Source organism: Eubalaena glacialis, chromosome 14 (genome assembly GCF_028564815.1).
Source record: "Eubalaena glacialis isolate mEubGla1 chromosome 14, mEubGla1.1.hap2.+ XY, whole genome shotgun sequence".
NCBI classification, from domain to species: domain Eukaryota; kingdom Metazoa; phylum Chordata; class Mammalia; order Artiodactyla; family Balaenidae; genus Eubalaena; species Eubalaena glacialis.
Genome location: NC_083729.1, coordinates 46,703,864 through 46,721,990, shown reverse-complemented (window position 1 = coordinate 46,721,990; position 18,127 = coordinate 46,703,864). Strand labels below are relative to the sequence as shown.

The following is an 18,127-nucleotide window of genomic DNA, read 5'->3' as shown; positions in this document are numbered from 1 at the left end:
AAATTATGAGACAGTGATCAGTATTATTAGTTGTTAGGGAATGAAAATTAAAACCACAATGAGATACCACTTCTCACCCACAGGATGGCTATAATCAAAAAGACAATAACAAGTGTCGGTAAGGATGTAGTGGAATTGGAACTCTCATACATTGCTGATGAAATTGTTTGGAAAACAATTTGGCAGTACTTCAAAAAGTTACACATAGAGTTACTATAAGACACAGCAATTCCACTCCTAGGTATATACTCAAGAGACTAGAAACCATATGTCTACACAAAGGTTGTGGCATACTCATCTGCTGCTCACAGGGGCACCCTAGCCATCTCCTTAACTTGTTCCAACCAGTTCCTGCTTGGTTTTTTCTGGAGAAGAAAGAACACTGGGCTAGGGGGAACTTCAAGATGACAGAGGAGTAAGACGTGGAGATCACCCTCCTCCCCACAAATACATCAAACATACATCTACATGTGGAACAACTCCTACAGAACACCTACTGAACGCTGGCAGAAGACCTCAGACTTCCCAAAAGGCAAGGAACTCCCCACGTACCTGGGTAGGGCAAAAGAAAAAAAGAAAAACAGAGACAAAAGAATAGGGACAGTACCTGCACCTCAGGGAGGGAGCTGTGAAGGAGGAAAAGTTTCCACACACTAGGAAGCCCCTCCACTGGCAGAGATGGGGGGTGGCGGGGAGGAAGCTTCGGAGCCATGGAGGAGAGCGCAGCAACAGGGGTGCGGAGGGCAAAGCAGACAGATTCCCGCACAGAGGATCAGTGCTGACCAGCACTCACCAGCCTGAGAGGCTTGTCTGCTCACCCGCCAGGGCGGGCGGGGGATAGGAGCTGAGGCTCCGGCTTCGGATGTCAGATCCCAGGGAGAGGACTAGGGTTGGCTGAGTGAACACAGCCTAAAGGGGACTAGTGCGCCACAGCTAGCTGGGAGGGAGTCCGGGAAAAAGTCTGGACCTGCCTAAGAGGGAAGACACCATTGTTTTGGGGTGCGCAAGGAAAGGGGATTCAGAGCACCGTCTAAACGAGCTCCAGAGACAGGCGCGAGCCGCGGCTATCAGCGCAGACACCAGAGACGGGCATGAAACACTAAGGCTGCTGCTACAGCCACCAAGAAACCTGTGTGCAAGCACAGGTCACTATCCACACCTCCCCTCCCGGGAGCCTGTGCAGCCCACCACTGCCAGGGTCCCGTGATCCAGGGACAACTTCCCTGGGAGATCACACGGTGCGCCTCAGGCTGTTGCAATGTCATGCTGGCCTCTGCCGCCGCAGGCTCACCCCGCATTCCGTACCCCTCCCTCCCCCTGGCCTGAGTGAGCCAGAGCCCCCTAATCAGCTGCTCCTTTAACCCTGTCCTGCCTGGGCCCTCAGGCGACCTACACGCAGAGGTGGGGCCAAATCCAAAGCTGAAGCCCAGGAGCTGTGCGAACAAAGAAGAGAAAGGGAAATCTCTCCCAGCAGCCTCATGAGCAGAGGATTAAATCTCCACAATCAACTTGATGTACCCTGCATCTGTGGAATACCTGAATAGACAATGAATCATCCCAAAATTGAGGCAATGGACTTTGGGAGCAACTGTAGACATGGGGTTTCCTTTCTGCATCTAATTTGTTTCTGGTTTTATGTTTATCTTAGTTTAGAATTTAGAGCTTATTATCATTGGTAGATTTGTTTACTGATTTGGTTGCTCTCTTCCTTTTTTTTTATGTATACATTTTTTTCATTTTCTCTTTTTTGAGTGTGTATGTGTATGCTTCTTTGTGTGACTCTGTCTGTATGGCTTTGCTTTTACCATTTGTCCTAGGGTTCCGTCTGCCCGTTTTTTTGTTGTCGTTTTTGTATAGTTTTTAGCACTTGTTATCATTGGTGGATTTGTTTTTTGGCTTGGTTGCTCTCTTCTTTTCTTTCTTTCTTTATTACTTTTTAAATTTTTTATTTAAAAAAAATTTTTTTATTTTAATAACTTTATTTACTTATTTTTCTTTCTTTGTTTCTTTCATTTCTCCTTTTCTTCTGAGCAGTGTGGCTGACAGGGTCTTGGTGCTCCAGCTGGGTGTCAGGCCTGAGCCTCTTAGGTAGGAGAGCCGAGTTCAGGACATTGGTCCTCCAGACACCTCCCGGCCCCACGTAATATCAAATAGTGAAAGCTCTCCCAGAGATCTCCATCTCAATGCTAAGACCCAGCTCCACTCAACGACCAGCAAGCTACAGTGCTGGACACCCTATGCCAAACAACTAACAAGACAGGAACACAACCCCACCCATGAGCAGAGAGGCTGCCTAAAATCATAATAAGGTCACAGACACCCCAAAACACACCACTGGACTCAGTCCTGCCCAAGAGAAAGATAAGATCCAGCCTCATCTACCAGAGTACAGGCACCAGTCCCTTCCACCAGGAAGCCTACACAACCCACTGAATCAACCTTACCCACTGGGGGCAGACACCAAAAACACTGGGAAGTATGAACTTGGAGACTGTGAAAAGGAGACCCCAAACACAGTAAGTTAAGCAAAATGAGAAGACAGAGAAATACACAACAGATGAAGGAACAAGGTAAAAACCCACCAGACCAAACAAATAAAGAGGAAATAGGCAGTCTACCTGAAAAAGAATTCAGAATAATGATAGCAAAGATGATCCAAAATCTTGGAAATAGAATGGAAAAAACACAAGAAACGTTTAACAAGGACCTAGAAGAACTAAAGAGCAAACAAACAATGATGAACAACATAATAAATGAAATTTAAAACTCTCTAGAAGTAATCAATAGCAGAATAACTAAGGCAGAAGAAAGGATAAGTGACCTGGAAGATAAAATAGTGGAAATAACTACCGCAGAGCAGAATAAAGAAAAAAGAATGAAAAGAATTGGGACAGTCTCAGAGACCTTTGGGAGAACATTAACTGCACCAACATTCAAATTATAGGGGTCCCAGAAGAAGAAGAGAAAAAAAACGGTCTGAGAAAATATTTGAAGAGATTATAGTTGAATATTTCCTTAATATGGGAAAGGAAATAGTCAATCAAGTCCAGGAAGCACAGACAGTCCCAAACAGGATAAATCCAAGGAGAAACACGCCAAGACACATATTAATCAAACTATCAAAAATTAAATACAAACAAAAAATATTAAAAGCAGCAAGGGAAAAGCAACAGATAACATACAAGGGAATCCCCATAAGGTTAACAGCTGATCTTTCAGCAGAAACTCTGCAAGCCAGAAGGGAGTGGCAGAACATATTTAAAGTGATGAAGGAGAAAAACCTACAACCAAAATTACTCTACACAGCAAGGATCTCATTCAGATTCGATGGAGAAATTAAAAACCTTTACAGACAAGCAAAAGCTAAGAGAATTCAGCACCAAGAAACCAGCTTTACAACAAATGGTAAAGGAACTTCTCTAGGCAGGAAAAACAAGAGAAGAATAAGACCTACAATAACAAACCCAAAACAATTAAGAAAATGGTAATAGGAACATATACATCGATAACTACCTTAAATGTAAATGGATTAAATGCTCCAACCAAAAGACACAGGCTTGCTGAATGGATACAAAAACAAGACCCATATATATGCTGTCTACAAGACACCCACTTCAGACCTAGGGACAACTACACACTGAAACTGAGGAAATGGAAAAAGATATTCCATGCAACTGGAAATCAAAAGAAAGCTGGAGTAGCAGTTCTCATATCAGACAAAATAGACTTTAAAATAATGACTATTACAAGAGACAAAGAAGAACACTACATAATGATCAAGGGAGCAATCCAAGAAGAACATATAACAATTGTAAATATTTATGCACCCAACATAGGAGAACCTCAATACATAAGGCTAATGCTAACAGCCATAAAAAGGGAAATCGACAGTAACACAATCATAGTAGGGGACCTTAACACCCTATTTTCATCTATGGACATATCATTCAAAATGAAAATAAATAAGGAAACACAAGCTTTAAATGACACATTAAACAAAATGTATTTAATTGATATTTATAGGACATTCCATCCAAAAACAACAGAATACACTTTCTTCTCAAGTGCTCATGGAACATGCTCCAGGACAGATCATATCCCGGGTCACAAATCAAGCCTCAGTAAATTTAAGAAATTGAAATCATATCAAATATCTTTTCCGACCACAATGCTATGAGACTAGATATCAATTACAGGAAAAAATCTGTAAAAAATACAAGCACATGGAGGCTAAACAATACACTACTAAATAACCAAGAGATCACGGAAGAAATCAAAGAGGAAATCAAAAAATACCTAGAAACAAATGACAATGAAAACACGACGACCCAAAACCTATGGGATGCAGCAAAAGCAGTGCTAAGAGGGAAGTTTATAGCAATACAATCCTACCTCAAGAAACAAGAAACATGTCAAATAAACAACCTAACCTTACACCTAAAGCAATTAGAGAAAGAAGAACAAAAAAACCCCAAAGTTAGCAGAAGGAAAGAAATCATAAAGATCAGATCAGAAATAAGTGAAAAAGAAATGAAGGAAACAATAGCAAAGATCAATAAAACTAAAAGCTGGCTCTTTGAGATGATAAACAAAATTGATAAACCATTAGCCAGACTCATCAAGAATAAAAGGGAGAAGACTCAAATCAATAGAATTAGAAATGAAAAAATAGTAACAACTGACACTGCAGAAATACAAAGGATCATGAGAGATTACTACAAGCAACTATATGCCAATGAAATGGACAACCTGGAAGAAATGGACAAATTCTTAGAAAAGCACAACCTTCTGAGACTGAACCAGGAAGAAATAGAAAATATGAACAGACCAATCACAAGCACTGAAATTGAAACTGTGATTAAAAATCTTCCAACAAACAAAAGCCCAGGACCAGATGGCTTCACAGGCGAATTCTATCATTTAGAGAAGAGCTAACACCTATCCTTCTCAAACTCTTCCAAAATATAGCAGAGGGAGGAATACTCCCAAACTCATTCTATGAGGCCACCACCACCCTGATAACAAAACCAGACAAAGATGTCGCAAAAAAAGAAAACTACAGGCCAATATCACTGATGAACATAGATGCAAAAATCCTCAACAAAATACTATCAAATAGAATCCAACAGCACATTACAAGGATCATACACCATGATCAAGTGGGGTTTACCCCAGGAATGCAAGGATTCTTCAATATACACAAATCAATCAATGTGATACACCATATTGCCAAATTGAAGGATAAAAACCATATGATAATCTCAATAGATGCAGAAAAAGCTTTCAACAATATTCAACATCCATTTATGATAAAAACTCTCCAGAAAGTAGGCATAGAAGGAACTTACCTCAACATAATAAGGTAAACCATACATGGTTTGCCATATATGACAAACCCACAGCCAACATCATTCTCAATGGTGAAAAACTGAAACAATTCCCACTAAGATTAGGAACAAGACAAGGTTGCCCACTCTCACCACTATTATTCAACATAGTTTTGGAAGTTTTAGCCACAGCAATCAGAGAAGAAAAAGAAATAAAAGGAATCCAGATAGGAAAGGAAGAAGTAAAACTGTCACTGTTTGCAGATGACATGATACTATACATAGAGAACCCTAAAGAAGCTACCAGAAAACTACTAGAGCTAATCAATGAATTTGGTAAAGTAGTAGGATACAAAATTAATGCACAGAAATCTCTTGCATTCCTATATACTAATGATGAAAAATCTGACAGAGAAATTAAGAAAACATTCCCATTTACCATTGCAACAAAAAGAATAAAATACCTAGGAAAACACCTACCTGACAAAAGACATGTATGCAGAAAACTATAAGACACTGATGAAAGAAATTAAAGATGATACAAACAGATGGAGAGATATACCTTGTTCTTGGATTGGAAGAATCAACATTGTGAAAATGACTCTACTACCCAAAGCAATCTACAGATTCAATGCAATCCCTATCAAACTACCAATGGCATTTTTCACAGAACTCAAACAAAAAGTTTCACAGTTTGTATGGAAACACAAAAGACCCCAAATAGTCAAAAGAATCTTGAGAAAGAAAAACGGAGCTGGAGGAATCAGGGTCCCTGACTTAAGACTATACTACAAAGATACAGTAACCAAGACAGTATGGTACTGGCACATAAACAGAAATATAGATCAATGGAACAGGATAGAAAGCCCAGCGACAAACCCACGCACATATGGTCACCTTATCTTTGATAAAGGATGCAAGAATATACAATGGAGAAATGATAGCCTCTTCAATAAGTGGTGCTGGGAAAATTGGACAGCTACATGTAAAAGAATGAAATTAGAACACTCCCCAACACCATACACAAAAATAAACTGAAAATGGATTAAAGACCTAAATGTAAGGCCAGACACTATAAAACTCTTAGAGGAAAACATAGTCAGAACACTCTTTGACATAAATCACAGCAAGATCCTTTTTGAACCACCTCATAGAGGAAGGGAAATAAAAACAAAAATAACTAATGGGACCTAATGAAACTTAAAAGCTTTTGCACAGCAAAGGAAACCATAAAGAAGATGAAAAGACAACCCTCAGAATGGGAGAAAATATCTGCAAATGAAGCAACTGACAAAGGATTAATCTCCAAAGTATACAAGCAGCTCGTGCAGCTCAATATCAAAAAAACAAACAACCCAATCCAAAAATGGGCAGAAGACCTAAATCGACATTTCTCCAAAGAAAATATACAGATTGCCAACAAACACATGAAAGGATGCTCAACATCACTAATCGTTAGAGAAATGCAAATCAAAACTACAATGAGGTATCACCCCATACCAGTCAGAATGGCCATCATCAAAAAATGTACAATAAATGCTGGAGAGGGTGTGGAGAAAAGAGAACCGTCTTGCACTGTTGGTGGGAATGTAAATTGATACAGCCACTATGGAGAACAGTATGCAGGTTCCTTAAAAAACTAAAAATAGAACTACCATACAACCCAGCAATCCCACTACTGGGCATGTACCCTGAAAAAACCGTAATTCAAAAAGAGTCATGTACCACAATGTTCAGTGCAGCTCTATTTACAATAGCCAGGACATGGAAGCAACCTAAGTGTCCACTGACAGATGAATGGATCATGAGGATGTGGCACATATAGACAATGGATTATTACTCAGACATAAAAAGAAACGAAATTGAGTTATTTGTAGTGAGGTGGATGGACCTAGAGACTGTCATACAGAGTGAAGTAAGTCAGAAAGAGAAAAACAAATACCGTATGCTAACACATATATATGGAATCTAAAAAAAAAGGTTCTGAAGAACCTAGGGCCAGGACAGGAATAAAGACGCAGACATAGAGAATGGACTTGAAGACATGGTGGGGTGGGGGGAACGGTAAGCTGGGACGAAGTGAGAGAGTGGCATGGACATATATACACTACCAAATGTAAAATAGATAGCTAGTGGGAAGCAGCCGCATAGCAGAGGGAGATCAGCACAGTGCTTTGTGTGCACCTAGAGGGGTGGGATAGGGAGTGCAGGAGGGAGACACAAGAGGAGGGTATATGGGGATATATGCATATGTATAGCTGATTCACTTTTTTATACAGCAGAAATTAGCACTCCATTGTAAAGCAATTATACTCCAATAAAGATGTTAAAAAAAAAAAAGAACACTGGGCTAGGTGCCAACTTAATGAAAAAATTGATTCTGTTAATTTAAGAATTTAATGAGTCATATATACATATATTATTAAAAGTCTATTTCACAAGATGGCAACATCTTTTGGGTTGGAAAAAAAAAACTGGTCTACTGAGATCTGAAACATACAAATGAGGATCTGAACATCTTGCTGCAGAGTAGACCAGCAGCATCAGCATCACCTGGGAGCTGGTTAGAAATGCAGGATGTCAGCCCTCACCACCAGACTTACTGAATCAGAATCTGGATTTTATTAGTGAGTGCTTGGGTGACTCCTATGCACAATGATATTTGAGAAGAACTGTTTGCTGTCAAACATTTTAATTACATTTAAGTCCAATCCACATACGACAAATCGAGTTAAACCTACAAGAGGAGGCTGACTGCTGAAGATGTGTAGGTCTGCTGGCTAAAGGATAGCTTTCCATGCGGCTCCAGCTTACTGGGGAAAGAGTCAGTTCCAGAAGCAGAGTCAGCAAGGTAACCTTCCCAACAGCCTGCGTTTTCTTTTTTGTTGGCAAATACATCACCTACATTGCAAAGTTATTGAGATCCACATCCTTGTGGGTAGGAGAGGCCCTAGAACAGCCCTGCTTAGAGATGCTGCCATGAAACAGTTTTTCACTTACCACAGTATAATCTACATTCTGATTGACTGTTGGTGGTAGAGCCAATATAATTCTTTATAAGAGAGCATACTCCAGTGTAATGTTTTTCAAGCAGTGATCCATTATATAGTAACCATATTTTAAAAATAAAAACATGGTCATATATTCTGAATTAAAAAGAGAATCATGACATGACAATAGCAAGTATACCCATAACAATAACTGAATGGAATATTTGTGACTGTCCTGCGAAATCTAGGACATATGGTGCCAAAACCCATGAGGCATTAATGACCTGGATGAGAAGTACTACGACCTTGGTCTTTCTCTGGATATCTACACCAGAATTCTGGGCACACCAAGTTCCTTCTCACCCTGGTGCCGTTACACGTAACCGCTCTTCTCCATCACATCTTCGCTTACCTACCCCTTCTCATCCTTCAGGTCTCAGCTTAAATGCCATCTCCCTAGACAGCTGCTCTGGAAACCTTATCTAAGGTAGCTCCCATACCCCCACTCAACCCAGTTCCCCTCCAAGGCCATTCCCTCGTTAGTACTTATCACAATCTATTGATATATTCACCTTGCTTTCTTGTTCATTCATTGTTGGCTTCCTCCACCAGAATGGGGGCAAGAACTTGGTCATGTTCAAAGGTGCACCCCTGCATCTGGTACATTCTAGATGTGAAGTGAGTTTTTGATGAATAAACAAATGAAAAAGAGTAAAATCTACCCAATTTAGAGAATAAATAAATCTTAATAAAAAATCACCAGACTATAGCTTATTAACAAAAATAACAATAGTAAAATCATTTATGAATAGACCGTAAGCTTCCATCAAAACCTTTCACTACGTGCTCATGCCAATGAACAGAGCAAGTAAGATCCAACGAATAGTGTGGATGGTACCACTGAGTGACTTCGCTTAAATCTCTTTCCCTCTCTGAGCTGTACCTGTAAAATAAAGGCTATCTCTCAGAGTTGTGGGCGAAGGGATTTCTGTGTGTGTGTGTGTGTGTGTGTGTGTGTGTGTGTGTGTGTGTGTGTGTAGTGCCTGGTACACAGCAAGCACTCAACTCAATACAGGTTTGATTCTTTATAGTTACCCCCATGCTTCCCTTGTTCAAACTGGTCAAGGGACTGAAGAATATGAAATCACATCTCCAGGCCTTCATGTGAACCTGTTTACCCAACACTCCAGGCCCAACCATGGCTATTACACCCCTCTCTTCAAATTCAACAAGTGCAATTGAGTGCACCTGCAGCACCAGATAATTTTAGCCATGTCACAATTGAGACTTAACAAATTTTTAAAAAACATCTCCAGCAGTTCATTGTTTCAGTTCATTGCTTCAAAGCTGGTGATGTTCCTAAGGTGAACTTGAACATGGTTCCATTTCTAAACAGAGTTCTAGTGATCTGCTTCAAATACCCTTAAATAAAGCACGAGGTTGAAAAACAGCTACAAGGAATCACAAACTTACTGAGTTCTGGTTAGAAACAAGGCACGATGGTAGGGACCATAGTAACCGAGAAAAATAAAAAAGTGTGTAAAGCAGTGAAGTGATAGCTCTGGGTTTTGGAATCAGACTGACTTGGGTTCCAATTCCCATTCTACAATCTGCTAAATAGTGACCATGGGCAACATCTTTAACCTCTCTGTGCCTCAGTTTCCTCACCAGGAAACTGAGGCTAACCACAGTACCAATGTCATGGGGTTGTTGAGAAGGTGGAAGAGATAAATCTGTACACACATTTAGCACCGAGTCTGCACTCAGGAAATGTTGGCTCTGATTATTAAATTCATTCTCAGCCTCAAGGCTCTTACATACATTTACAAATGAAAATATTCAGAGTGAAACAACGGCACTAAATGGTATATATCAAGTGAGCAGCATCGGTCACGAAAGATGCAAAACTTTAGGAGTGCAAGGCATTCCTTCATCTAAGGCACCCCTTCATCTAAGGATGGTAAAAGGTCTCATGGGAGAGGTGAGATTGAAATGGATGGGACCATGCAAGATGTAGATACAAATAGGCTCCCTGCGGCGGGCACTTCCTATTTGCCAAACACTGTGGGGAACCTTGTATGTTATCTCCACAAGCTACAAGTTAGGTACCTCTAAACCTCCATTGCATGTATGAGAAGCTATTTTACTGATGACAGTTGAGACTCACAGAGGTTTAGTAGCTTCCCCAAGCCACCCAACTGGTGGCACATCTAGGTTCAAAATCAGGTCTGTCTGACCAAGGCCCATGCTCCCACCACTATGCCACTGGGGGAAAGGGATCAGGAGAAGAAGGACGAAGGGGGAGATAAATCACCCCAGCGTGAGACAGGAAAGAACATAGTAATTTTATTACATGGCAAGTGGGAAGCAAACAATTTATGATTTTTTTTAAAGAAAAGGAAAATGAAGGTAGAAAGGTGGGTTAAGACCAGGGAGAATGGAAAACTCAGAATTTTGGACTTCAGACTATGGACAGTGAGGAAACATTTTTTTTGTCTTTGGTGTACGTGTGTGTTTTTGATTAAATACTGTACTACTACTATCATTACTAAGAGCATTTATTGAGCAACAATTAAGGGCCAGGCCCCATGCTAAACTATTTGCATACATTACTTCTAATAGTTACAATTCTGCAACTTAGGTGTTGTTACCCACCCTTTCACAAACAAACAAGGCCCTGAGAGGTCAAGCCACTCACTCGGATGCCTCTAGTAAACAAACAGCAGAGTGGGCTCAAACCCAAGTGGGTGTGAAATCAAAGTCAGCGCCCTTTCCCCTAAAATGGTACTGCCCGAAAAACCTCCCTTGCAACAGGGAGCTGAAAAATAAGAGAAACGAAAAGGGAGACAGGGGACTAGTCAGACGCAAAATAGGGATCCAGAGTAAGGAGAGAAATGTCTCAACTGGAGTCACTGTGAAAATGGACGGGAAGTGACAGAGAGCAAATGTGTTCATGACCTTTTCTTTCATTTGCTCCAGTTCTGTGTCATGGTCTGCTACCTGCAGCAGAAACCAAGTTAGTAATTATTCCTGCCTGTATTACTGTCCTTGCCTTCAAGCCCTGATTTGAGTGTTGCTTTAATATTTATTTGTCCCACCACAATGTTATCAGAGCTAAAATATGGCATCATCCGCTAATCTGTTAACTGTATTGAAGTGTAGTCATTGAAGAGAATAAAACTAAGCCTCCACATCCAATAAATCACATTATGCTTCACATATTAACATCTTAAAAAATCTGACTTAAACACATAGTCTGTCAAATCAGGAGGAAACATACGCTGAACTCTAATGAGCTCTGCCAAATCCTACAGTATTATTATTAAAGTTCATCGTGATCTCAGAGATGACACGGTTTTCTAAAATGGAGTGTGGTATCAATATTTGTTGGGCCGCTTTCTAGTTAATATTCTCGGGAAAGTAGCACAATAAATAAAACAGTGGGAAATGTATGCATTACGAATATATCTTTCAAACTAATGCAAAAGCTATGTGGACAATTACTTACATTATCTCGTTTGATGGAATCAAGAGTTAGAAGTTTTAATATTTATGTCATGATTCCAAAAAACCCCAAACATTTCTGCACTAGTACCTTAGCTTTAGTCCTCCTCATTCAATGAGAAACGTCAATATTTTAAATAGAAAATCAGTAGTATAACTGGCTATACAGAAATGAGTTGAAATTCATAAAGATAAAAGAGTACAAATTTCCTTTTCATATATACAGTTAATACATTAATATTCCTAACATTTTACAATACTAATTTCAAACATCTAGTATGTTTCTGGGAATAAAATTATGAAGGAAACGGCACTTAAGAGTCCCATATACTAAGGATAAAAACAAATATTGCTTGTGTACTACCTTCACCGGAAGAAGATATTTACATATAGAAGATAAAGCAAAATAACAACATAAACATTCTACATTCTCTAATTTTACAGCTCTTAATTATATAATGATCTGTGGTCTGTGTTTTTTAATCTGTTGGACTTAATTTTATTCCTATGTGCAAACACATACATGGATATTAAAGAACTGTGCTCACCTATACTCAGACCCAACCAAATATCATCGAAAATTTAGCAATAAAGTCCTTTCTCTGCAGGCAGCCTTGCTACTATGTCACTGTAAAGCATAAAGATATAACTATCTTAAGAAAAAGACCAGAAGATAAATCATCTTTTTTTTTCTTTTCAAAATTGAAGCTCCTTGCAAACCCAGTTACACAAATAACTTCATTCACCTTATCTTCAAATCTGAGTGTTTCTTCAACTAAGCCAGATATCATCACATCCCCACTAGTCCGATAGCCTGTCATAACAGTGGTTCACTGCAACTCCACCCTTTTCCCACCTTCAGTTTCAACAGTGCATTTAAATTTTTTTCCTATTAGAGAAAAAAAATAAAGATTAGGAGTTCAAATCCTCAAAGTAGTTCAGTGAACTGTCACATTACTATTATTTAACCGCAGGGAATTTTCTGTTTAATTGCCACTCTCTCCCTTCCCCCAAAGGACTACAACTTATTTTGATGGTGTAATGGAAAGCACTGAATTAAGAAAGAGCAAAAACATAATGGGTTTTAATTTTTAAACATCTAACCTTTTCACGAGTCACTGTTAATCATTTGCACCTGTGACTTTAATAATCAGTTCAGCAATTACAGAAGCAAAATCTCCAGGATGGGACTAGGTAAGGATGCCCCAATCACAACCATTACCATAGCAGGGAGAGAAGAAAGCTATTCTGTCATACGTGACATGAAGAAAGTTTTACATGTCAGTTCCACCCAATCTTGAGAACGGTAGAGCTCCTAGTACTTAAAATCTTCATCTTCTAAAATTCAAGATTTTAAAAATATATATATCTCACTGCATTTTCAAATATTAAGTTTTTACTTTCTGTAACAATTTTTTCAGCTTTAGGGCTTGGGGGGAAAGAAGGCTCCAGAATACAGAATAATCACAACACTATAAGAGGGGAAAAAGCTAGTTTTTAAAAATCATTCTTCCCACAGAGACCTTAAGACCATTATCATTACACCACTTAACCATTTATTTCATTATGAAAGGAAACTTAGAGCACAAGCGGCAATATTCTGAAACGTGATGTTAGTGTGTTCTGCATCAATGAACACACAAGTCTGGAAGGTACAAATATGGTCTCTGTCAGTTGTAGTCCATCCTCAGCAAGTCATTTTCCCTGTGGGCTGAGGCTCCCATATCGTGGAAATCTTCCCTAACTGCTGAAGGCTGAAAAGGATTCCCTGTGAACAGCATCTGGACCACACCTTGTTTGGTCACACAAGAAGCTGACAAGGGCTGGAGGAAAATGCATCTGGTCCAAAGATGAGAGGACAGGGCCAAAAATCAAAATATACCCCTCTACAATTTAATAAGGAGGACCCCTAAAATGTCTATTCATCCAGTTTTGTTCTTCTAATCAGTCCCGCCATCCGCTACTAGATGTTGGTCATTCTGTGGGCTGGCTGGTAGGGTTTTGTGGTCCAGCAACTGCCAGCCTTTTATAACCTCAGTGATGGTGTGGAAGCATCCATAAATATGCTTTTTGGCACTAAGTCACTACCAAGGGAAATATTAGAGAACAAACTCCCCACCCACTGCAGAAATTTCTTAGTTTCAAAGCATCTGGAATGAAGATCCCAATTACCTTTAGCAAAATTTCTTTTAGGGTTTTTTTTTTTTTTTTCCAATCCTCTTGCTTGCTGAGGAACCTTCTAAAGAGCCCCCCAAAGATGATACCCACAGTTCAGGTTATTGGTCCTACATTTTCCTAGTTAGGGAGGGAAGGAGAAGTGTTTGATAGTTTACCCAGGATCCTTCCACTTGTAGCAGGAATGAACACCAAAAAAGCATCAGGACCCTTAACTCCTTAGAGATTTAAAAGCCTTCCGGAGGAATAAAAAGAAATCTCTCCCTCCACACCTGCACCCCCTACCCTGCTTCTGCCCCAGCCTTAGAATCAGTAGTCCTTCTGTAATTCCATGAGGTTCCAGAGAGACTCCTTTATTCCATGGGGCTTCCGGATCTGACCCCAGGAAAGCCCAGTTGGTCATCCTTCTCCTCACCCTTCCAACCTTCACACCCAACCCCTCCCCACCGCCCCAGGCCACCTCCTTACCTGATAATGTCGTCGTTGTGTCCCAAGAAGAATTTTTGGCTGTGCTCGCGGGTGCTGTAAACCACCCCGACGCCAGCCACAAAGTAGACCACTTCCTTGCCGGCGGTGTAGTACAGGTTGTTGCGGCACTGGTGACCCCGGTACCCGTACACCCACTCCAGCCGGAGCTGGCAGCTGGGAGCTGTCCGATCCGCCATGATAAGCTGACCCCACTCGCCCCCCGGTCCCTCCGCACGCGGGTCCGCGGCCCCTGGGCTCCGGGTCTGTCCTCGCCAAGGCTCACGATGCGGAGGACTTGCAAGGGCTCAGCGTGCAGCGCCGGGCTCTGATTTCCGCGGCGACGCACAGACACAGACCAGCGCGCCGGCCGCAACCATCATCCGCCGCTGCCGCCGGAGACGAGCCGCCAGGTGCGCGGCCGCCAGACCCCGCCGGGCTCTCCGGCTCCCTCTCCACGAGAGAGGCGTCTGCTGGGGCGCCAGCACTCGCGCGCGCACGCCTCACTGCACCTGCGGGCTACGGCCCCCGTGAGAGGTTTTTGGGAGGGTCACCCCGCCTTTTAAATCATGGATCTGCATATCCAAACACTGATTACCAGTTCGCTCACTGAAGTTTGCTGTGCCCGGGGGCCTCGCAGCAGGCAGCGGGATTTATTCTGTGACAGCTTTAATTTGACAAGGAACTCGAGTAAGCTTTGCCATCGCCATCCTTGGATCCGAAACTGACAGTCTACATCCAGGATGCGAGAGCGAGGAAGAAAGAAACAGATATTTTGCGTAAGTCACCCAGTCCAAGAAAATGATCCCCAAACTAAACCAAGTTTTTAAAAAATTGTCAACTATTCCTCCTCTCTCCCTCCAGATCCATCTTTTTAATGATATGAAATATGCCCTAAATGCTGCTGGCTGGTGGCTGCCGATACGATTTGAAAGAATATTTGCTGCAAGAGGGAGGAGATATGGGGATATATGTATATGTATAGCTGATTCACTTTGTTATAAAGCAGAAGCTAACACACCATTGTAAAGCAATTATACTCCAATAAAGATGTTAAAAAAAAAAAAACCAAAAAAGAACATTTGCTGTTTCCCCACTAAGCCAGGGCAAATATGCAACGGTCATTTTTTAGATGTTCCAATTAGTTGTCGTGTATGTGTTCATAATTCATATCCTCCGTGAACCGTCTCTTGGCCGAGAAAACCACAAGAACTTAGCAACTCTTACTAATTAGCAACTCCAATTGAAAGCGCCATAAAAGATTTTTCTGAATCGGAGGAAACTGAGACACTAGTGCAGCTAGAGGCAGGAAAGCTCAACCTACAAACGCTCCCGGTCCACAAGAAATTAATTAACAAGTGACCAAAATCTTGTACCTCTCCCCAGGAAGGTCTGCGCTAGCTATGGGGTCCCGCAGGCGCAAGGGTCACGCCTCTAGCCCGGCGTGGGGCGGGAGCGCCCGAGGAACCACTGGGGACGGCGAGCCCCCACATACGCGCACACACATCCCAGGCATTGGTCGCTGCCGACCTGAGGGATGCCGGCCCCAGGGGACACCCCGGCCCGCGCACAGTGCCGCCTTGGCGGCGTCCTGCACTCCTCCCACACCCGATCCAGGCTAGCCTGCGGAGCATCCCGGCTCTGCCGCCTCTAACCTCTGCTCTGAGCGGGAGCCGCGAGCACGTCCTGGATCTCGCACGGGCGAGCGAAATCCTCTGCTTGCCCCCCACTTCCCAACCCTTCCCCGCCTCCCGCACCCGAGGATGGGCTTCGTCATTGGGGCGCCGCGGGAGACAGGTTCTTCCTCCAGCCGAGGCTCCGGGGGCGGGGCCACAGCGCCGCTTTCAGGAACCGCGGCTGCGGGTTACTAGGCGAGATCTCGGCGCTTGGAAACGGCGGTGCCCCTGAGCGCTGGGACCGCCCCCGTTGCCTCCTTCCTCCGATGCATCCTGGGAAATGTAGTCCTCTCCACGCGGGCCCGGACAGGGACCGCGCGGGGCCGGACCACAAGTCCCAGGATTCCGCGCGCCCACAGTGGTCCGTAGAGAGGCCGTTAACTGCGTCCGCGGTGCTTGCTGTTCTTTGCTGAGCAGAGGAAGGCGCACCAAGGGCGACCGCTGGCCAGCGACCTGCGTTACCTAGTGACTAAGGCTGCCGGCCCGCGTGCGTATCTAAAAAGAAGAGCAGTGGAGCAGGAATAGAGACCATAACATCTCTACTGCCCACGTCGAGAATTTCTTCTGCACCTGTCCCTGACGGCTACTGTAGCCGACTCAAGTCCAAGTTTGTTTCCCACTTCAGTTTTACTTTTTATTCAGATGGATTCTAATCTGTTAAAGTGCAGTAATGCCGCGTTTAAGAAAAATGCTGGGGATGTGGTCTCACTTTGTCCTAAGAACCAGCGCCTTCCTATGAGCTGCTTCATAAGACTTGGGTAGTTAAGGATAACCAGATTTTGCAAATGGGAAGGTGCTCACGCCACGAACAACTAACCTTGACCCTCAAACGCAGAAGCCGGTGGCATCTGTCCAAGTGAACTGTGAATTCCAGTGTGTTCTGAAGTAGCCTCTTTTCAAATCCGGGCAACAGCTGACCTGCGAGAAGAGGCTTCAAAATCTCACTGACTAAAAAGCTGCAGAAGGACGATTAAAGGGACATTTTTAGCATGCCCTTTCCTTTCTGTGCTCTCAGTGTAATCCCTTACTCAGTTCTTCAACTACCTCAAGCTTTAGCACAGCCCTCTGAATGGTAGGAAAGACTCTAGGAAATTAGAAGTGCCAGAGTTTGGATAAGCGGTTGCTGCCTGCAGCAGTGAAGAGAATGTGAATTGGTCTCATCATTCTTTTTAAGGAAACAAAGATCTACAAATCCATGAAGCTGCACTGTGCTAGACAATAGGGCACTACCAAATGTAAAAACAAAAACAAACAAAAAAACATGGTCTGAAAGATCTGAGACATAAGCTAAAATATAATGACCAATAATGCCATGCCATAAAACAGTGCCAATGAATTAAATAGAGACAGTAAATTCTATATAAAAATTCACAAGATGAAGAGCTTTTCCAGCTATAAGTCAGGAAGGACTTCATGGAGGAAATAGGAAATAAAGGTAGAATTGAGATAAGTAAACATAAATTGAAAGCACTCTGCACGGGTCTATAGAGTAAAAGGGTAGATACAGAAAAACAAAGATTTAGAGAATAGAACTGGTGCAAGAGAGAATTCGTGTAAGATGAGAAGGGGACATAAACCTGAAAGGTTAGATTGTGGATGGAGCTGAACCTAGAGGTTTGCACCATATTCTTAAAATAATGGAAAGCCATTGGATTTTTTCGGGGGGCGGGGAAGAAGGGAATAACAATAAAAACAGTAGTAGTCAAAGCATCAGGTATTAGAGGCTTAAGGTAGACCTTGGTTGGGGTTCTACATTAGAGGTAGTAGCAATGGTCCAGAAAGGAAGGGACATCTTCCAGAAAAATTACAAAAGGATGTTGAAAAGAGTCTCCTCAACAAATAGAAATGGATATAACATGACATGTTCATTTCCTCAGTTACCTTTAATATAACTAGTGACCACCATGCTATACCATATTGTACTTTTAGTTAAATGAGTATACCTATGCCTCCCAACTCAAGACATAGATCTATTTATTATTAAACAACT

At 42.1% G+C, this 18,127-nt stretch overlaps 1 protein-coding gene across 1 annotated transcript in view; it reads right to left on the bottom strand.

Moving 5' to 3' along the window:
• The window catches only part of EML6 (EMAP like 6), a 318,760-nt gene extending 304,099 nt beyond the window's left edge, over positions 1-14,661 (bottom strand). The window contains exon 1 of the mRNA XM_061210885.1: positions 14,465-14,661. Within this exon, the coding sequence (XP_061066868.1) occupies positions 14,465-14,661 (197 nt within the window). The remainder of the gene's footprint in view (positions 1-14,464) is intronic.
• Positions 14,662-18,127: the final 3,466 nt, after the last annotated feature.